The 23,064-nt window shown below is 43.0% G+C and overlaps 1 protein-coding gene across 1 annotated transcript in view; it reads right to left on the bottom strand.

Annotated features, from left to right (window-relative positions):
• Positions 1 to 22,292, bottom strand: part of man1a2 (mannosidase, alpha, class 1A, member 2) — a 227,906-nt gene extending 205,614 nt beyond the window's left edge. The window contains exons 1-2 of the mRNA XM_056289332.1: positions 21,925 to 22,292; positions 20,083 to 20,641 (exon numbers count right to left, since the gene is read on the bottom strand). Coding sequence (XP_056145307.1) covers positions 20,083 to 20,396 — 314 coding nt within the window. The 5' untranslated portion in view covers positions 20,397 to 20,641; positions 21,925 to 22,292. The remainder of the gene's footprint in view (positions 1 to 20,082; positions 20,642 to 21,924) is intronic.
• Positions 22,293 to 23,064: the final 772 nt, after the last annotated feature.

Raw genomic sequence — 23,064 nt, 5'->3', positions numbered from 1 at the left:
GTGTATATATGTATATATATATATGTATATATATATGTATATGTATATATATGTATATATGTATGTATATATATATATATATATATATACACACACACACACACATATATATATAATAGGCTCCAGCATCCCCACGACCCTGACAGCAGGATAAGCGGTTTCAGATAATGGATGGATTTTTTTTTTCCCCCAAATAATCTAATGCAGGGGTGCCCACAATTTTTTGACTCGTGAGCTACTTTTAAAATGACCAGGTCAAAATGATCTACTCATATTAAAAATAATAATAAAAATACTCAATACATGTTTTACATATATATGAACATTTATATGCAGTGTGTGTATTTATATACATGTTGTGTTACATATACAGTATTGCAATGAATTTGCATTTATATTGAATCTTACACAGGCAATAATCATACCAAGCATTTGCTACTACACTATGTTGAAATTGCATCACTGCATGAAACTTTACAGCTGTGGTAAATAGATTTGTGATCTCTACCTCTCTACTCTGAGGATGACCTGCACTGGAGGGAGTCAGACAGGGTTGCATAGTTCGGACAGTAGCTGCTGGTAGCCAGCCTCAAGCAGGCCTCCAAATGATCATCTGTCCTGGTGGAACGGTATTTGGACTTGATAATCTTCATGTGAGAAAAGGCTGACTCACACAAATAAGTAGAGCCGAATAATGCCGTCAAGGAGGTTGCGCATTTCCTCATGTTTAGGTACTTGTCCTCTGTAAGTAAGTTCCAAAACTCTCCATGCGCCCTGGACTTAAGCTGAATGTCAGCCTGTACTGTCAGCATCTCATCCTCCACTGCAGACGAGTTCAGGTGAAACAGTGTTGCCATTTTTGAGGCGAGGGAATCCACCTCTGTATCTTCCCCAAATGGGTAGCACATAAATGTAGCAATTGGCTCAAGCAAAGGAAAGTGTTGAAACCGTTTGTCAAAGTCTGACCGGACATTTTCAATCTGCTCTGTGTAGCGTGCACTGTCAGGTTGCGCAGACGCCCTCCCTTGCTTCTCCAGCTCTGCTGCAAGGTCTCGGAAGTTTCCCAAATCACGGCGCTGCAACTTTGAGGACAGAAGTTGCATTTTCCGTTTGAAAGCGTTAACTGAGCTGATCATGTTTACCACACTTTTGTCTTTTCCTTGCAGCTCTAAATTAAGCTCGTTCAGCATGTTGGTTAAATCAGTTAAAAACGCCAAGTCTAGCAGCCACTGATTGTCATTAAGTTGCTTGTGTTCCGCATGTTTAGTGATAAGGAGAAACTCCTTAATCTCCGGACAGAGCTCTCGAAATCTCTGCAAGAATCTCCCTCTACTAAGCCATCTCACGTCAGTGTGTAGCAAGAGGTCAGAGTAGTTACAGTCGGCCTCTTCCAAATGTGTACCAAACAACCGTCTTTGAAGAGACCTCACTCGAATAGAACAGGCGATTTTGGTTGCCACATCCATGATCTCTTTCATGTTTAGCATTTTTGCGCATAATGCTTGTTGGTGTATTATGCAATGGTAATTAAGGAAGTCAGGGAAAGCATCGTCCTCCCTGCACTTGGCAATAAATCCATTCGAGCGGCCCACCATAGCAGGCGCACCGTCCGTGGTGATTGACACCAGTTTACACAATGGGAGCTGGATTTTATCCACAAAGTTTTTGAAGATCTGAAAAATGTCCTCTCCCCGCGTGTGTTCCTTCATGGGTAGTATTGTTAACAGCTCCTCTTTTGCGGTCATATCTTGAAACACCATGCGAATGAAAATGTACAATTGGGCCGTATCACTTATGTCCGTAGACTCGTCCAATTGTAGTGAGAAACACTCGCAGTCCACGATGTCCCTCCAAAGCTGCTGTGTCAAACCATCGCCCATCACTTCACAGCGCCTTGTGACGGAAATCTCCTACATTTTAATAAAAATCGATAAAAGTGGTTAACAATTAGTATATACGTAGGTCAATGCCTATTTGTGCATGTCTCTGAAGTAGAAAAAAAAATGGAACATGGCCTGGCGGCCTGTCCAGGGTGTCTCCCCGCCTGCTGTCCAATGACTGCTAGGATAGGCTCCGGCATCCCCGCGACCCTAAGAGCAGGATAAGTGGTTTGGATAATGGAATGGAACATATCCATCACCTTTTAATAAAACAAAACGGAGGGGGGCATCCAGGTAGCATAGCGGTCTACTCCATTGCCTACCAACACGGGGATAGCCGGATCGAATCCCTGTGTTACCTCCGGCCTGGTTGGCCGTCCCTACAGACACAATTGGCTGTTCCTGCGGGCTGCGGATGGGAAGCCGGATATGGGTAGGTGTCCTGGTCGCTGCACTAGCACCTCCTCTGGTCGGTCGGGGCGCCTGTTCGGGGGGGGGTTGGAATAGCGTGATCCTCCCACGCACTACATCTCCCTGGAGAAACCCCTCTCTGTCAGGTGAAAAGAAGCGGCTGGCAACTCCACCTGTATCAGGGGAGGCATGCGGTAGTGTGCAGCCTTCCCCGGATCGGCAGAGGGGGTGGAACAACGACAGGGATGGCTCAGAGAGCGGGGTGATTGGCCAGGTACAATTGGGAAGAAAAAGGGGGAGAGAAAAAAATCAAATAAATAACTAAAACCGAATGGAGAACATGAAAATGTACGCAACCCAATGGTGTGCAATGCTGACCTTTTAAGGTTAATACGCACTCTGGGAAAATACAGCTTGTTCAATGGTGTAGCGGTTGTTGAGAGGGTAGGTATACTGCGACTGAGATGGGTAGCTCACTAAGGAGAAAGTCTCCTATACGTATATTTCAATGGCTTTTTGGCTGACAGGTGATTATACTGTAAAAGGACAGAAAAAGAGGTGGTTATACTCTGTGTACCTGGGTATACCCGCCACTACAACACTGACATCGTTCACTCTTTCTAACCCTACCAGGGACAGCCTACATTGCCTTCTCTACCTTAATGGGAGCAGTCAGTGTACAGCCAAGAAATTCCCAACTTTAAATATAAATCGTAATACCTTCTGTGCTTTCTGCTGGGTTTCCACATTTTCTTGTATTCTCCTGCTCTTTTTTTCCCCTCCTCACCTCCCCTGAAACTCTTTGGTGCCCCTCAGGGGAGACGGGCCTCAAATTTGGAAACCAGTGTTTAAGGCTATTCTGTTCCCAACCTGTTCCCATGTTCATTCATTTAATAAACTTCGTTTTTTTTAAATACCTTATTGTTGTCACTTTTCAGTCAACATTTAAGCATTAAATGACCGTTGTCACTGTTCATCCATCACCTGTCTTGGACCTTGATTTGATTTGATTGGTTTTGAACAAATATTCAGATATTCGTTCAAAAAATGTCCTGAATATCTGAAGCTTGTCAAAAAGTATTCGGGACAGCCCTAAAAACAATCATCGTGGTGTCCTTGAGCAAGGTACCCAACTGCCAGCAGTAGAAGATGAAGTAGAAGAAGATTGTTCTGTCAGCCCCCAGTTGTGACTGTATAAACCTTTTGAGAAAAGAAACAGGAAATTGTCTGAAAATTGAAAAATAGAAAATAAAAATTGAACCTTGTTGAAAATGAAAAGCTAAATAAACAACCCATTTGGCCCGTGATAATTAGCTACATCCTCACAAATTATTTTCTTGTAATTGTACCACACTATTGAGCGACTGTGGAACCTGGTTCACACACACACACACACACAAAACTCACAAACACAATGAGAACACTGAGATGTTGCACCTGTACTCTACAAGCAACACAATGAGCAGATGAGAGAGGCGACTCAGGAAATGAGACAAAAAGGACATATTTGATAAAGAGCACCACAATGTTAACGAAGAAGTTATGTGTGATGGCGTTTGCCCCAATATATAACAATACACACACTATTGTCTGACAACAGACAACAAACAAATCATGTCCAGTGTTGGGAATGTATATTTCTACATTTGAATGCGATTGATTACCAGAATTATAATCGATTAATCAACTAATCATTTCAGCACCATATATATCCTTATCCAACATGTTTTTACAGACTGGCAGAGTGGCCTCACTGTTGCAGAGAGAGGGTCCTGGGTCCAACCCCAAACCTTAAGTGTGGAGTTCACATCATCCCTCAGTGTCCATGTGAGTTCCAACCAAATGCTGCAGTTTCCTCCTACAGTCCAAAGACTAGTAAGCGAAATGGTGACTCCAAATTGTCCATAGCTATGAATATATGCAAGTGATTGTACAGGGGTGTCTGCGTGGGTTTCCTCCGGGTGCTCCGGTTTCCTCCCACAGTCCAAAGACATGTAGGTCAGGTGAATCGGCCATGCTAAACTGTCCCTAAGTGTGTGTGTGTGTGTGTGTGTGTGTGTGTGTGGGCCCTGTGATGAACTGGTGGCTTGTCCAGGGTGTCTCCCCACCTGCCGCCCAATGACTTCTGGGATAGGCTCCAGCATCCCCGCGACCCTGAGTAAGGATAAGCAGTTTTGATAATGAATGAATGTACAGGGGTGCTATGGACTGGGGACCTTGCCAGGACCTGGTCAAAGCAACCCTGTGTTGAATTGAGTGGGTTGAGCCAGTCAATGGATTGAACATCTTATTTGTTTTATAATACCAGTAGAAAGGGAGCAGGTCAATGGGGGAAATTACTTACTTGAAGAAAAATAAACTAATAGATACTGCCATGGCCATCACATGGTGAGCATGTGAGTTTGAATACTGTGGACCATAGTGAGGACTTGTGTCACGCTTCACAGATGACCCAGTTTGCAGTTTTAATACGTAGGATAGATGGTACATTTTATTTATTTATTTATTTATTTTTACATGATAACACCTGAGGAAGGACCCTGGGAAAAAGATGCAGGTTGTTTTACATTTCAAAAGGTTTTGATTGAAAGTAAAGAGATGATGCAAAATAATTTGGATGCGTTCAGGCTCTATGACACAAACAAGTACACAGCGTGTCAATCAACACAAATGTGTAGTTGAGAGGGATATTTACCTTCATGTTTATACAGTGAGATAAATGAGATGAACAGCGAAGGAACAAAAAGCCAGTCTGAAGTTTCAACTTATAGGAATAAAAAAATGGTTGTCAAATTGTTGTTCTTGCACAAAATAAAAGGAGTAAGTAACAACTAATGAATAACCCAGAACTACAGCAAAATGCAGCAAAACTAATACATATAACAAAACACCAGCCAAAAGCCAAATTGTGAGACTTTTTGGCTGTAGATGGCAATTTGGTTTATCCTGGTCACGGGCTAGTGGCAACCATCAGTTAAACCTCCCTCTTTATTTTATATCTGGCGGCATGGCTCAGAAGGTGGAGCGGGTCATCTAGTAATCAGAAGGTTCCTGGTTCGATCCCCAGCTCCTTCAGAGAGCATGTTGAAGTGTCCTTGAGCAAGACACTGAACCCCTAACTGCTCCTGATGAGCAGGTTAGTGCCTTGCATGGCAGCCTCCGCCATCAGTGTATTAATGTGTGTGTGAATGGGTGAATGTGAGGCATACACTGTAAGGGACTTTGAGTGGTCAGTAGACTAGAAAAGCACTGCATAAATGCAGCATATTTACCATCTCTAGCTGGCTGGTAAAATAGTGAAAGTGGCTGGAGAACGATAGGATTAACCAGCCACTGAGGCCAGTGAATGAATAGGTTCTTTTTCCTCCTGTGGCTAACACTAACTGTAATTTCCAAACATGGGTATACATACACACCATTACTTCGCTGACCTTACTTCCTCAACTCTTCTCCTGGATCACCACCATGCCATGGTGGAGAAGCTTGTATGTACCAATGACCCAAGATTCCAGATGAAGCGCAATCCAACAAAGACCTCAACAAAGACCTCAACAGCAGAACAGGCGGAAGATGTCTCCAGGTCACAAAGGTAGTGAAGGTGGATGAGGGCTGCAACAGAGGGTGGTCCCCAATCATCTTGGTTCTCCATGCCATTGGACTCTGGCCACTACCCCGCCAAGGACCATGTGGTGGCTGCAGGCGCATCAGCCACTCCATGTAAAAAGCTGTCACATGCAGGCGTCCTCCCATTATGCTGCACCAGGATCGGCCTCTACACCCACCTGAGGACCCAGAAGGACCCAGAGGGAGGACAGTCATACCTGACCCTGAGTGATCACCGATTATTATTCCTCAACTAAGAACGTAGATGGTACAGCAGCTCCCCATGAAAAATAGAGTGGAGGGCATTTTCTGGTGGATGAACTGAATATATTGAGTGTACTGGCTAACGAGAACACATTCTACAATGTAATAAACACAATACAGAGATTGTTGGGCTAACTGATTTGTAGATTAAGATAATAAACACAACCTAGTCATATGCTTTGGTGATGCCAAAGGCAGAAGAAGGAACTGTCTTTTTAATACTGAACACAATAACAAATTAATTTTAAAAAATCTAATCTAATCTGCATTTGTAGTGTACTTAGAGCACAGTTAAGTAAGTCATCACAAAGAAGCTAAAGAAAATTATAGTTAAGTAAAGACTACAGCAAAAACAATCAAAGCAGCAAACATAAAAGCAACACATTAAAAGGGAGGCTGAGAACATTATAGCACAGATCATTAGAGGCAAGCCCATAGAAGTAAGTTTTGAGGAGTTATTTAAAAAAATGACAGATAATGTGCCAACCTCCTTGAGGCAGGTCGTTTAAGAGTCTAGGAGCCCTGACGGCATGACTCTTCTTTTCCATCTAGACTTGAATAGAAAAATCCTCGGCTTCAGCCTTATGAAGTGCTGCCTACATTCAATGTCCTATGAGCCAGAGACGCCCCTGTTGTAGAGTCTGTAACAAAAACTTACAAGGAGCTCAATGCATTTAGCCCATTAACCAGGCTTTTAATGTTTAAAAAAAGGCTTGACAAGAGTCCTGCGTAGCTGCAAAACCCATTTTATGTAGTTGAGTCAAACACACACACACACACACACACACACACACACACACACTATTCCACCTGTAGCAAAAAAGAGGCTGATGTTAAAAAGGCTTCAGTTAAATCTGCAGTGTCGTATGGATGGTTTTATAAGTGGGCACCTCTCAAGGGATGCTTTTAAGTTGCATAGTGGCATGATGGTTTGTGAGCATCTTTTGTATATTTACATGTATGTGTATATGTGTTTGTGACACCCAACACACACAGAAAGTTCATTTATCTTTTGCATGACAGGGAGCAAAAAATTTTGAAAATTTTTGAAACCACAACATTTTTAAAAGTTACACTAAATATGATAAATAGATACACATTATGGTCGAACCCATACCTTAACAGCTCCGGAGATGGCAATGTTGAATTCATATCTACGGGAGTGCCAAAGCCCAGAAACTAAATTACGTCCAAGCAACGCTAACAAGAACTGCTAAGGCAATAGGTGGTGAAACTGGGTTACCTGTAGTCATGGCAACTATCTCCACTATGAGGGAAATGCACTAGGAGCCAGTCATGGATATACATTTACCTGTAGCATCAGCTGTGCTTAAGCATAAAATATATCATTTGGTGCAGATTTTCTATTAAAGCAGTTTGTGATACCACAGGTGCATAGATCATAGGTGGCTCCAGTGGGAGTAAAATCAAAATGGGGGGGCGGGGCGGATAAAATGGATTTCATAGGTGACTAGAATCACACTCACCCTGGCTGTGTTAATGGTGTGCTTGGCCCTTAAGTGCCAGAGAATCATATATCTCCCTGTTAAGTAGTATGAAGTAGAGGGCTCATAAGGGCTAACAACATAATACGCAGACATCATGCAATGTCAACAACTGCTCTAACTCCCCTGCGATTAGCCTCGCTTAGTTCGCTTAACATCAAATAATTGATGTTAGGATTGTGACGCGGCAGTGCCTACTTAATAGCAGACCTGTGTTATCAGTTTCTGACCAGATACTCTACGGTACATATTCTGTCATTTCAACCAATAGCAAATTTCAAAATGCTCAAAAAAATGTTTACAAATTGCCAACTAAAAAGCAGGCAGGCCGGACTCTCACAAGGATCCCTCGTCCCTGACCACAGCAAGGTGTTGAGTGCCCTGTAGGCAAAAACCTCATGATGTAAATGAAGAGACATGTGTGGAGAGGCAGGGTGACACCTCTCTACAAAAGGTGCTAGGCAGAATAACTGAGTGGTGTATTCTCTTTCCAGATGGCTCTCTCCATCTCTCTTTTGCACTCTCTCCCTTCACTTCTCCCCCCTCCTTCCTTCCCTCCAAACAAGGCTGTCCACTCTCCCTCAGCAACTTTTGTAAGCTGAGTTTTCAGACAGTATATTGCAGGTATGATGTCTGGGGACATTCATTCTTATGTACTTACAAAAGATGCAAGAACAGTTGAGCAGGCAAGTACTCTCAACCAACTAGAAGACCTCTTCCCAAAGTAATATCTGTTGGACCAAAGGGCCTAATAATCATGCCAGGAAATAACATGAAATCATAGAGTGATCATAGACCAATCTGCACCTCTTTCTCCCACTTCAGAATAGTAACCATTCCAAGTGACATCCTGGCAGATTGATATTCTGGTGTTTTGCAGCATCCCAAGCCTAAAAATCTCTCTGCATAACATGGAAAGCCCTTTCATTACAATTAAAGAGAGTGAAACATTATGCATCAGTGGTTCCCGACTCTGGTCCTCAATTAAGTTCACCTGTTGCGTCTGGTCTGAAAACTACTTCATTAGATTGCTGGACACTTGGCAGAATAGAAAACTTGCAATACAAGTGGTCCCGGGTGCTGCAGTTGGGAATCACTGTTAGATGTGCCAAACAACTGCAGAAGCAAAAAACTTGCCGACAACTATCACTTGTTAAACCATACAGCTGTAGCATTGGCCAGTAAACAGAGTCAGCAGAGTATGTCTCTCCTTTAGTAATGGGGCAGGCAAAGTGGACCACTGAATGTGGTCAGGCCACTGCCCACTAGCAAAAATGCTGTGAACATTGTGTGTGGCCCTGAAGAAAGGGTCAGTTCTACTAACCATTCTACTAACCTAGGAACTTACGTGCAATCATTTTATCTTTTCCCCCTGATTACATTTAAAGCACAGATACTCACATGGCTGATTAAATTCTGAATCCACAGTCAATGGTATTCAAAAGATTTACATGCTAACTTTGAAGATTACCTTTTGTACAGTGAACCAAGACTGGACAGAAATTAGGCAAACCTTCAGAGAATTCAGATCAAAAACAAGGGGCTTTTCAGGAAGCGCAACACCAAATGTTTCGTAATTTGCTCTTTCGTTGGTTACATGTTAGCTGGCAGCTTAAACACCCATTCGTAACAGTTGGATGTCTACCCTCGCCTTTGCTTTTTCTTGTGAGAGGAACTGCCTCTCTGGAGGAAAAAAAAAAAAAAACATTGCGGGAAAAAAAATCTATAGCTAGGCCAATATAACATGCATTATGCCCAGGGTTTTTCCTGCAGAATTACGAGGCGACCGCCTCTCTTAAATTCCCTCCCACCTCCAGCTCTCAACTGGTGTCTTTATGGAAAAAACTTTTCTAATGAGCGTTGCACTTGGTGGATGTCATTTCAACTGCGGCATTATGCCGTCACCGATGTGGTGGCACTGTATCGTAATCAGCACAGTGCAACTGGAAAGGCGCTGCCAAAACTGCCAGAGGAAAAAAGAGCTGCAATTTTTCAGAAGTTTCCAGTTGTGAAAAGCGTAAATTAAAGCAAAGGCTTTTATGTTAAATTTATGTTCAACTACAATGAAAGAGGGCCCATGTGAACTTTAAATGAGAACAACAGCTTATGTTATATTTGATTTAATCTTAAACAACTTTGCTGTTAAGTGTATGAATTAATACATTAGCATTTATGTTGTATTTAATTTAATGCTGAACAGGGCACCTTTATTTTTTTTTAAATAAAATGTTTAATGTGATAATTGTCATTTTCTTCAATCATAAAATTATTAGAACGCCTAAAATATTTTGCTTGTAAAAGAACGTGTTTGCTTGAGCCAGCTGAAGGCACGTTACACATGCATGTGTGTGCGCACGATCAGGATGGTGCCAACTCCACCTTGATTTGAGCCAGAAAAAACCTTGATGCCACTACCATAACATTATATGGGTTTCAAAGTCCTGTTTCTCCATCTTTCCTTATTGCTACTGCACACTGCCTATGGCTACCCCTCTACTGAAATGTCACTGCATTTGTCAATATACGTATCCACTTGCCCTTTTCTCACAGAGGGCCTATTTGCTACGGGCTAGTCCTATACTTGGGGAATAACTGCCAAACAAAACAATGATGGACCTCAAAGTACAGTGAAATCAACAGAACATTTCCCCGTAGTGACATCTACTGCTACTACTTTCGGCTGCTCCCATTAGGGGTCGCCACAGCAGATCATCCGTTTCCATTTCTTCCTGTCTTCTGCATCTTCCTCTGTCACACCAGCCACCTGCATGTCTTCCCTCACCACATCCATAAACCTCCTCTTTAGCCTTCCTCTTTTCCTCTTCCTGGCAGCTCCATATTCAGCATCCTTCTCCCAATATACCCAGCATCTCTCCTCCACACATGTCCAAACCATCTCAATCTTGCCTCTCTTGCTTTGTCTCCAAACCGTTCAACCTGAGCTGTCCCTCTAATATAATCATTCCTAATCCTGTCCTTCTTTGTCACTCCCAATGAAAATCTTAGCATCTTCAACTCTACCACCTCCAGCTCTGCCTCCTGTCTTTTCATCAGTGCCACTGTCTCCAAACCATATAACATAGCTGGTCTCACAACCATTTTGTAAACCTTCCCTTTAACTCTTGCTGTTACCTTCTGTTGCAAATCCCTGACACTCTTCTCCACCCACTCCACCCTGCCTGCACTCTCTTCTTCACCTCTCTTCTGCACTCCCCATTACTTTGGACAGTTGACCCCAAGTATTTAAACTCATACGCCTTCGTCACCTCTACTCTTTGCATCCTCACCATCCCGCCATCCTCCCTCTCATTCACGCATAGGTATTCCGCCTTGCTCCAACTGACTTTCATTCCTCTTCTCTCCAGGCTCTCCTCAACCTGCACCCTACTCTCGCTACAGATCACAATGTCATCTGCAAACATCATCGTCCACGGAGACTCCTGCCTGATCTCGTCCATCAACCTGTCCATCACCATTGCAAACAAGAAAGGGCTCAGATCCGATCCTTGATGTAATCCCACCTCCACCTTGAACCAATCTGTCATTCCAACCGCACACCTCACCATTGTCACACTTCCCTCATACATATCCTGTACCACTCCTACATACTTCTCTGCAACTCCCGACTTCCTCATACAATACCACACCTCCTCTCTCGGCACCCTGTCATATGCTTTCTCTAAATCTACAAAGAGACAATGTAACTCCTTCTGGCCTTCTCTATACTTCTCAATCAACATTCTCAAAGCAAACATCGCATCTGTGGTGTTCTTTCGTGGCATGAAACCATACTTCTGCTTGCTAATCATCACCTCTCCTCTTAACCTAGCTTCTATTACTCTTTCCCATATCTTCATGCTGTGGCTGATCAACTTTATACCTCTGTAGTTGCTACAGTTCTGCACATCACCCTTGTTCTTGAAAATCGGGTTAGGGTTAGGGTTAAATTTTCCTCAAAAGAGACCAATATTGTGATTGTTTCAAACAATTCCTGTTAGGGTGGAGCTGAGCTGATATCGGGGTTAAGCACTCACACAGCAACATGTCAGATTTCTACCATAACCATGTTTTCCTAGCTAGACATTAAATTTGCTGTTTAAGTTAGCAGGGTGGCACGGTGGCGCAGTGGTTAGCACGGTCACCTCACAGGAAGATGGTCCTGGGTTCGAGCCCCAGGGTAGTCCAACCTTGGGGGTCATCCCAGGTCGTCCTCTGTGTGGAGTGTACATGTTCTCCCCGTGTCTGCATGGGTTTCCTCTGGGGGCTCCGGTTTCCTCCCACAGTCCAAAGACATGTAAGTCAGGTGAATTGGCCATACTAAATTGTCCCTAGGTGTGTGTGTGTGTGTGTGTGTGTGTGTGTGTGTGTGTGTGTGTGTGTGATGGCCTGGCAGCCTGTTCAGGGTGTCTCCCCGCCTGTTGCCCAGTGACTGCTGGAATAGGCTCCAGCATCCCCGCGACCCTGAGAGCAGGATAAGCAGTTCAGATAATGGATGGATGGATGGTTTAAGTTAACTCTAGCACTTTGATTCACATCTTTTTGACACCACGTGTGCTCCAATCTCTCAAATGTATTTGGATCGAATCTGTGTCTCCCTGGCATGAGTTCATTCATATCAAATGGGAGAATGCATTACCTCTGTAATAATCAATCATAGATGCATTATACTGTTGCATAGAGGATTTTATCTACTTTTTTGTGTGAGCATTATGCATGCAAATGTTTTGCTTGTGCTCTGATATTTTTGTGATGAATATGTTTCATCAGGCAATCAACACAGTGGAGGAATTTCACATTGGGGTACAATGTCGAATATGAATTTTTTTTTTCAGAATCAAGAGTTTTTTTATTTGCTAAATATACTTTCACATTTTGGGAATTTGACTTGATGCATTGCTTTGTGTGAAATTTACACAAATTTAAAAAGTAAGTTTAAGAAGTACTAGTCAGTGTCAATAAAGTCTATGTATATGAGAGGAAGTATGACAGGTTTACAGGAGCAAAATAAAATTCCACACCTGGGGTATGTTAACAAAAGCACAAAGAATACCATCAATATACACCGATCAGCCAAAACGTGGAAACCACCAGTATTCCAAAACATTGAAATCACCAGTACTCCCTGTGCTGTTGCCATGAAGGGGTGTACTTCGTCTGCAACAATGTTTAAGTAATGGTACCTGTCAAAGCAACATCCACATGAATGCCAAGACCCAAGTTTTCCCAGCAGAACGTTGCCCAGAGCATCAAACTCCCTCCACTGGCTTGCCTTCTTCCCATACTGCATCCTAGTGCCATCTCTCCCCCAGGTAAACAATGCATACGCACCTGGCCGTCCACATGATGTAAAAGAAAACGTGATTCATCAGACCAAGCCACCTTCTTCCATTGCTTCAAAGCCCAGTTCTGATATTCACGCGCCCACTGTAAGTGCTTTCAGCGGTGGACAGGGATCAATGGGCACTCTGACCAGTCTGCGGTTATGCAGTCCCACACACAGCAAGCTGTGATGCACTGTGTTCTGACACTTGTCTATCATAGCCAGTATTAACGTTTTCAGAAATTTTAGCTACAGTAGCTCTTCTATGGGATTGGACCAGATGGTCTAGCCTTCTCCCCCCACACCATGTGCATCAATGAGTCTTGGATGCCCATGACCCTGTCGCCGGTTCACCGGTTGTCCTTCCTTGGACCACTTTTGGTAGGTAATGACCACTGCATACCAGGAACACCCCACCAGACCTGCTGTTTTGGAGATGCTCTGACCCAGTCGTCTAGCCATCACAATTTGGTCCTTGTCAAAGTCACTCAAATCTTTATGCTTGCCCATTTTTCCTGCTTCCAACTAATATAGCCCACCCCTTGACAAGTGCCATTATAATGTTATTCACTTCACCTGTCTGTGGTTTTAATGTTTTGGCTGATCAGTGTACATAAGATGTAAAATGACAAATTCAACAATGACTACTCAGTGTAATCCCTGTACATTTCACAAACAGAATTTACCAGAATTGGTACAAAAATTGTGTTGCATATTCCATCTCAAATCCCTGCTAAAAGTTGTCCATACTGGCTGAATCAGCTGGTCTAAAAGCCTGATAAAAAATTCTGAACCTCTCCCTTCTCGTTCAAATCAAGCGAACACAGAGGCCTATCGAGCGCTCCTCTTTATGTTTACAAAAGCGCAAAATCTTGTATCAGTAAAATACAAGCACTGTATCCAGGAATTCACACATCAAACTTCCCCTTAAGAACTGCCAAAAACAAACATCACTCATTCGGGGCAGAAAGATGGGTTTGCCCCAAGAACAGCTAAAAGTGTTGGGCCTGATGTGTGTGGGTCTAGGGCCACACCCTGGCCACATTCTCAGCCATTTTGGAAAACAGTCAAAATATCAAATATTTACCCAGAACAAATGAGGAAACCCTGTGGCAAAGGGGATAATAAGCTTTGCTCCTATCAAAAGATTCTAAGTGATTATTGGCAGGGGTGAATTTGTAAATGAAGAGTTGGTTCCCCAGCATGGTTTGTGGTGCCCAAGCAAAATAAAGGTAAGGTTGTCTGTGTGCTGCTGAGGGGCTCTTCAAACTTTTGCCCACCTCATTTTCCTGAGGCTGTATGAACCCCTGTCCTCCTGGAGTATACAATGACGTTCATATCGGTATATGAGTCAGCCAGACAAAATGCTAAAATGAGGGCATTTCCATAAGCTGATATTGGCAGAAAGGGAAAAAACTGACACAAATGCTAATGTGAGTTTAAATGTATAAGGAGCATTTAGAAGAGAATTCCGATTTGCATAAAACTAATTTTTGAGACATTTTTAAAACATTGCTCTTTCACCTCAGTGTCCAATTAGCATCTCAGGGACAAGAACCTATGACGAAGACGCTGCTCAATTATAACACACCATTTACTGCAGCTCACCTCAAAGAGCCACTTTGGTCCAAAATACCTTAAGGATTTAGCTAATAATTTGGATGGGGTGAGTATATACATTTTCAAACAATCCATACCCAAAACATCAGTGTAAAAGATGTAAATGAGACTGATGTTGTGGGAGGGGTTTTTTCTAGTTTGAATGGTAGAGTGATGTTGTTATTTCCCTAACCTGCAATACCAAAGAGGGACAGAAGGGCTGTAAAAGGAGCCAGAAGTATCAAATTTTGCATTTGCATTCACTAAATACCACAAAAAAAAAAAGAATAATTCCGCTACCATCCATGGTTGCACTTGAGGACATACACAAATTCTCGTTTGGGAACACTTTTTAGGTTAAGGGCTGTTACACTAAGCAAATAAAGGGTTTTCTTTTTATTTTTAGGGAATTGAGAACCTTGAATTTGTCAAAAGACTTGCCCAAGTTTTGGAAGTGAAAGTAAGTAATTTGAAAATGGAAAAATGGCTGCTTGCCGTAATTGTAACTTGGTCACTTGACAGTCAAGGCAAGATGCTACAGCCACCCCTAATCTTTTTTCTCTCTCTCACAGTCTCTTCTCATCCTTACTGTGAATGGCAACCTCCTGAGAGCCATGAAACATCTCCAAGCCTACTGTTCTTATCCCCTATGTGCTCCAAAGGACACTCATAGTGCTTCAATGACACACAGCACTTGAGCTTGATACCGTCTGCCCCTTCTGAGAAACTGAATCACAATAAATGACTTATTTTGAGCCGGACGAAATGACTAATTTTGAGCCAGCCACTTCCCAAACTGTGGAGAGCCTTCTGTGAGAAACAGAAAAATGGAAAGGTACCACGGTGGGCGAGGAGGATATACTAAATGCTCCCCACTGCGCAACAGGCACAGAAACAGCTTTTAACACCTAGCCTACCACTCTGTAAAAACTAATCACCATCAACAGGCTGTAAGAATTGTAAGAAAGTGAAGTAAAAATTACAACATCTCCAGACCTTGTTTTGGTCACAGCAGGGTTCTGTACACAAGCGGAATAATATTGCCGACTTTACCACTTCACAATGTACACACAAAAGGAAAGATATCCATTAACATGTTCTAGAATTTTCCTGTGTATAAGCAGCACCCTGTTTGTAAATGCTGTCTCTGAGGAAGCACTTATCTCCCATACATGAAATCCCACTGAGCTGTCAGCCCCCCCAAAGGTCAGAGAATACACACCATAGTACCTCTTCACGTTAGGGTGGATGCTAGCTTTATGATTAGCCAATGTGTGTAGGGCAGAGAGAGAGAGAGAGAGAGAGAAGAGAGAGAGAGAGAAGGAGAGAGAGAGAGAGAGAGAGAGAGAGAGAGAGAGAGAGAGAGAGAGAGAGAGAGAGAGAAGAGAGAGAGAGAGAGAGAGAGAGAGAGAGAGAGAGAGAGAGAGAGAGAGAGAGGAGAGAGAGAGAGGAGAGAGAGAGAGAGAGAGAGAGAGAGAGAGAGAGAGAGAGAGAGAGAGAGAGAGAGAGAAACGTGGTAAAAGGAAAGCAGAGCCTTTTAGGGGGAAAAAGTGCATAGTTAGACTGAACCTATCTCTTCTCAACAGCCCTGCTTAGAAGAAGCTCTTCATGGTCTCTTATTTACGTTGTCAGATAATTAAATAAATTGCACTGAATAACAGCTATCAAAACCCATTAGGATTTGCGTGGCCCCCTAATATGTCGCACAGATAAACAGCTCTACTGAGTGTGAATGTAAGTGATGTAAACTACCTAATACAATAAAGTACAGATGAAACTGATCCACTTTCTTTCAGCTCCGACCCGATTCCAATACCTGAATTTGGATATCTGTAGCTACCCGAGATCTTTTTTCTTGAACATTATTATTATCATTATTGTTGTTGTTGTTATGTGTAAAGTTACATGAGCCTGTAGTAAACCACAGTGCTTCTTATTAAAATAGCAAAAAATACAGAAAAATGCATTAAATTTATATTTATTCCAAAGCAATTTATTTGAACTGTAGTTTAAATAGGCTTCACATACAAACAGGTGTAGGATTGCTAATTGCTATGGCAACCCCTTTAATGTGTTAATTGACTTTAAAGAGTCAAACTGCTTTTTTTCCTCTCCAAATTACCCAAAATAATTCAATAAAAAAGACTTCTCCTGCAGTCATTTCCTGTTAAAATGCCAGAAAGATTTATATATTTTTTGTTGGTGAAAGACATAAAACAACATTTGACTAAGAGGTGATCTGTAAAACCAACTGGAAATATGTTGCTCCTGACTAGCCTGGCAGCACTGACCCTGTTCCCTGAAACTTTACCTATGTGTATCTGTCTAGTGTTTGAATTTTGTATTCTCCAAGCATCAGTTAAATCAAATTGTGACAATAACCTGGATAAAGTGATAGAAGATTGTAAATGTGGTTCTTCACTTGTCCTGTCACTTGTCGTCACTTAGAGCCAGGAGAAGGAAGATGATAACATCGTCCTCCTCTTTTTCTTGGCTCTCGGTGACAGGCAGGTCTGCTGCCGCCTCCTCCCCGTCATTCTGCTCCTCCTGCCCAGGCTCGGCTGCAGCAGCTGCCAGGAAGGTTACACATACAGCAGCACCACTAGGGTTGGGTATTGAGAACCGGTTCCCAACCAAAAATCCGATTCCAAAAGAATTGTTAAGAAATTCAAATTTCGATTCTGCCATCGTTCCTAAATAAATTTTACTCGCGCCCAAGTAGTTTCGGTTTGCGTGGTGGCAGCATGCAGCTTCCGTAGTTTCTGCCTCCACAAGTTAATGTGCGCCATCATGGACCAGAGCAAGTGGCGGTCGAAAGTGTAGCTTCATTTTGCCTTGAAAAATGAAGGGTTGGCACAGTGCAACGCCTGTGGCAAAAATATTTCATGCAAGGGAGGATAGGATGCACAACAAATATGGCCAAACACCTTTGCCTACACGGTGTACAAATTAACCAGTGTACCGTGTTTGACAAGTTGCGCTGGTCTCCATCTCCTGCCTTGTCGTCCTCTTCAGCCAACCCTGAACAACCAGGCAAGCAGCACCTCATTGCAATTGGGTACGTGAAAATTAATAATGTTTCTTATTCGCAACAGTGAGACAACAAACAACTTGCGTATATGTGAGCAAATTGCTATAAACTGTATGCAAATACTGAAATGTATGTTTTTCTGTGCTGAACGCTCAAGTATACAGCCTGAGAAGGCAGATATGCTCATTTTTCTAAACAAGAACTGTTTCTAATTTAAGGCGTTTAATACCTAGTTGTCCGGACCAGGTTGCGACTGTGTCTTTATTTCTTCAACCTCATGTATGAAGGCAGTTGTGGTAAATGTAAATATAAGAATGAGACATTCACATGAATGATCAGTTCTTAAACAGAATGGCTTGTATAAAGTTTTTTTTAAATAAATGTTTCTTCTGTGAAATAAGCATGTGACCTGTTTTGACCTGCCTCTCGAAGAACCGGAATTGAGCAGAATCGGAATCGGAATCAGAATCGTTAAAATCCAAACGATGCCTAACCCTAAGTATCACTAACTCCACACACACTGGGACCCTCTGATACAGTTACTATGTCATTTAGTCATTTTATCTTTCTCCGAATTACTATGGAGATTAGGAGATTGCAGATTTACATTTTGTGGGGTTTCACTTGTTTTCGGCCTTGTTACTCACCCCTGGCTCCTCACCACCACCCCTCCCCCCTTGCCCGCTTCAGTCGCCTGGACAGCAGCTTCTGCATCCTCTCCTCCCCACTCTCTAAGTGGGCAAGTGAAGCACTTGTGTCCCACGTCCCCACATTCAGAACACTTCATACTACCTGAATGTTCATATACCATTTAGCTGTGGGCTTAACATGGCATTAGTAAATATTTATAATCCATAAAAACATTAGACTATGGAATCTCGATCGGTCATGGGTCAGTAACATCAGTCCAATATCCGATGAGTGAATTTTTTTTTGATTTTGATATACTTTAATGATCCCCGTAGGGCAATTACGCTCTGCATTTAGCCCATCCTAGCTGTGTCACTATGAGCAGCCGACGTGGGGACCAACTCCAGTTTGTCTTGCCATGTCTTGGTCAAGGGCACAGGCAGGAGTATTAACTCTAACATGCATGTCTTTCTGACATTATGTCAGATTATGTTAGTATTGGCCCCCGAAGCCGATATTGGATGGGTTCCAACTCTACAATTAAGTGAAACATGGTGGGCATGACTACAGGAAGGTATGTATCCCTGACTCTGGCACTCTGAGTAGGGTTCCTGTACAACACAGTTGTTTAGTGTATGCATCTCTCTAACTTTTTATATACCTGTTGGGTTTCAAAATCCTCCACAAATTTTTTTTTCTTTTTTGTATTTTTCTGTCTTATATCTACAAAACAGAATTAAAAACTGCAGAACATTACATTGTTGCATACAAAGCGATGAAATTCAAATACAAACAAAGTTCTAAAATGTATGCGCATCTTTTTTTCTTTTTGGTAAGGTTATATCTGTATATTAATAAAGCTACTGCATTGCTGAGAAAAAAGACTACCTCCACTTTGCTGTCCATGAAGCTACTTCCACAGGTTTCACAGATATAAATCCACTACATAAAGTTTGGATTCTTTACCTTCTGGAATAATAAAGTAAAACACTTTTACTTACTACACACTTCTAGATCACAAATAGTAACGCATCGGATTCTTAATGGATGGCCACGTCTCGATAAGTCAGTTCAGTTAATAGAGAACAACAGCATACTTATCAAGGGGTGGCAAAGATGTCAGCCACAGCCGCCACTGTGGCTGATGGATTCCAAAATACACTTAAACAATTTTATCTGCCAATTTTTTTTTTAGTTTTAATAATAGAAGCACCAAGACACCGGTTGGCTGCTTGCCAAAGTAGCCAACCATCAACACAACGACCAATGATTTAACTGCATCCCATCTGCAGGCTTGCAGTGCTTTCCCACCCTGCTTAGCGGTTACACAAAAGCCTTTTAAAATGGTCTCTGTGTTAGGAGCTCATAGCACTCAACACCTGATGACCTGTAGGACTGCAAGGTGGTAGAATATCTGCTACAAAACACCAACACAAAAAAATTAGGCCAAATAGAGGCACATGGTGTGAGAACATTAAGAGCAACCTGAGCTGCGAAAGAAGGAGGGCACAGGATGGAAGCACCTTCAGCAGTTTCACCATCAGTCAACAAACCTTTTCACACCCCAAGGGGCTTCAGATGTAGTATTCCATACTGAAGAAACAGATTGATATGAGCCTAGTAGTAACTCTAAATACATAAAATAATCTTGCTGCAACTGTTTCTTCACCTGGTTGATCAATAGTCAGGTCATTAAATGTGAGGACACAAAACAATCTCCATTGCCACCCACATGAAAGAACAACTGCTTCAATGGATATGAAAAACCAATGACTGAGGGAAAGAGAGAGGGAAAATGTTGAGACACAAACCCAAGTGATTGCCTTTCTCTGCTCTTACCTGTGTCTGTGCTCATCATGTCCACCCTGTCCATGAATGACCACTTGCCCTGCGGAGTGCTTCCCTCCTTTGGGCGAGTCAATGTGGGGGATGAGCACATCCTCCAAGCCCAGGTCAAAGCGCTTGTGCTTGGAATTGTCTGGGAGGAAGAAGAAGGCTCCAAAGCATAAGGTGATGAAGGCACTAAGGATGAGGAGGAGGATGAACTTCTCTGAGAGCCTCAGGGTGGCCCTGTGGTGTGGGAAGGAGGATGCCCCGGGCGACAGGGTAGGTATCCTGCGGCCCGAGAGCGGCAGAAGAGCTGGTGTCGTCATGTTTTGACCGTGGAAATGAATTCAAATCGGGATTAGGGGTTCAGGGTATGGGGGTTTGGGATCAGGGAAGGGGTGGAGGGCAGGGCAGGTTGGGTTTATAAGTGCCACGGGCCTTCCTGTAGCAGCATGCACCAGCCGGGTTACGCTATTATCTCATCCCCGCAACAGCAAGTCCAGAAACCGAGCCAGGCTGGGGTCCCTCAGCAAAGGAGGTGCTGCTCACCAGGGAAACAGTCATGTTGACTCTGAAATGGATAAGAGCATGAATGGGTGCAGAATTGAGTATACACAATAGCTTAAGAGAACCTTGCATGCAGGAAGCAGTTACCAATGGTTACGACAGGCACGTTACCACGTTGTAACATTGCTGCTCCCTCTTGCCACACGCGCGCACGCACGCGTGCGCACACACACACCAAGACAAAAAAAAAATACTTATGATTTAGCAGGGCTCAATTACAATCAAACACAGTAGCAAGTCAAGAGGCAGCTTCATAAAGCAGATGATTGCGGAAATATTGGAGTAACCGAGTAAAATCGCCATTTCCAATGTGAATTGATTTATCTTATCAGTTAATTATTCAGTCAGCAGCGAGAAAAGAGAGAATGTCCCAAAGACTCAGTGTCATAAACTGATTAACAGTAGAGACTGTATCCCCAGACACCTGCCTTTACGCGTGATAGCATCTATGTCACGGCGAAAGCGATGAAAAATTAACCAAGCGATCCACTGGCTACGCTTCCCATTTTGCATTATTTCTAATTTATGCAGTACCTGTGGACATTAACCACATCTGATACCCTGCAAACAAAAATGAACAAGAGAAGAATGAGCGAGGTAATCAGGAGTGGTGAGCAGATCCTTTCGCCATCCAATTACATCTCTAAAACTAGATCGGAGCCAAACGGAATGACAAATTGTAGTAAGAAAACGACCTAAGTAAGCGGATCGGGGCATGCATGTTTCATTCGCTTTCGTATCGTCGCCGGAATTAGCTGACAAACAGTGGGGATAAGTGACTGACATGCTATTGACATCGCGAGTTTAGGTACCCCGTGATCGCCACTGTGGAAAAGGGACATGGAGTGAGTAAATGTTCGGTTCCCCGTTAAACAGTAGAGTACAAATGGATGGCAAATAGGCGAACGCTGCGCTAGCCGCCGAATGTCCTACTGTATGCTGTCAGCGGGACCTCGATAGATTCAATCAGACGTATTGCAAAAATACAACAAGAACAACAAACCTTAAATGTTAAAGTCGTAATCTATTTTATTTCTCCCCACCAGGCCCGTACGTGGCAATTATGTCTCGGGGTCCCCGCTCAGAATACCAAGTTCATTACTCTTACATAGGAGACAGACGGTTAGCTCATGTTGACGTTAGCTGGAGTACACGGAGCGCCTATACAGCTAACATTGGGTAGCGGAGCAGCCAACAACGGACATACACTACTAAACAACGCCATCAAAAGACCAAAGGTTAAAAAAAAGAAGGATATATTCCAATGTATCAGGTGTTTTGACTCACTGATTTGTTTAGCTGGCCCGGGATCTGTCTGCGTATTCGTGTCCCGTCGTTCGCATTAGCTGAGTGTTAGCTAGCTGTGCGCTACGTAGCTAACGGGAGCTAGCTGGTTGTCTACGGAGAGGCGAAAAGTCTTCCGTTCAGACGCCGCGCCGCATCGCCTCTCATTTGCTCATCGAAAATCGACGCCAGACGGAATCCCTAGTCCGCCTTTTCGAAACAGACGCTGTAGCGTACGTCCTCATGTCAGCGCATCTAATGTTACGAAGTCATGACCAGCTCCCAGCTTACTCGTTCACCCACCCACCGGTCCAAGGCTACATAGCACCAGGGCTCCGTGGAGGATCGGCTGGGACGTCGCTCGCTGGCCGCTTTGCCGGACTGCAACGACAGACTAACGGCTGCTAGCTGGCTGCTCCTCCTCCTCGATGCTCCAGCATCAACTACTCACCCTGGTCAAGTTAGGGATTGTCTGTCAATTTCGTGAGGCGTAAATGAAATGTAGATTATTTGTAAAAGGGATGTCACGCCCGACATTTTCAACAATCCACAAGAAAATAGAGTAGAATGTGTATTTACAGTCAACATTAGGCCAGTGATTAAAATCACGATCTCAATATCACAATATTTATGGTGTCTGTTCTCGCAACCATTTCCACTCTTCTTCATGGGCACATGCACTACTCGTTGACATAGATTATCAGGATTTAAGGTCTGCGTAGACCTGTGGGGCTAATGGTCCCCATGTTTGCCTTGTTGTTCGTGACAAATTAAAGTTCCATACAAAAGCCGTTCTCAACCTTCCTGATCAATGACATTTCAGAGGAATTTAATGTTTCTTCTGTGTCCTGAACGGCTTCCAAAATGTGATCTTGATCACCTACATTTGAGTACTTCCTTAGGACCTGATTTAGTCACTTGTAATGGAATAAAAACAGAGAACTTGCATGTAGTGTCTTTTTATTTTATTTTTTTTACCAATATTGTAATTGTTATTACTGCTGTTGTTGAAATGATGATGGTACTGATACTGATAATGAGCATGTGAGCATCAGAAACTTCTGTTTGAAAATTAAAGACACATGCGTTCCTCCACCTATATTTCCAAGAATCCCTTTTTGTGGCAGGCAAAGTTAATTTCTA

This window comes from Lampris incognitus, chromosome 11, assembly GCF_029633865.1.
Source record: "Lampris incognitus isolate fLamInc1 chromosome 11, fLamInc1.hap2, whole genome shotgun sequence".
Taxonomy (NCBI): domain Eukaryota; kingdom Metazoa; phylum Chordata; class Actinopteri; order Lampriformes; family Lampridae; genus Lampris; species Lampris incognitus.
The sequence above is the reverse complement of the archived record's forward strand: the minus strand, read 5'-3'. Positions and strand labels throughout refer to the sequence as shown.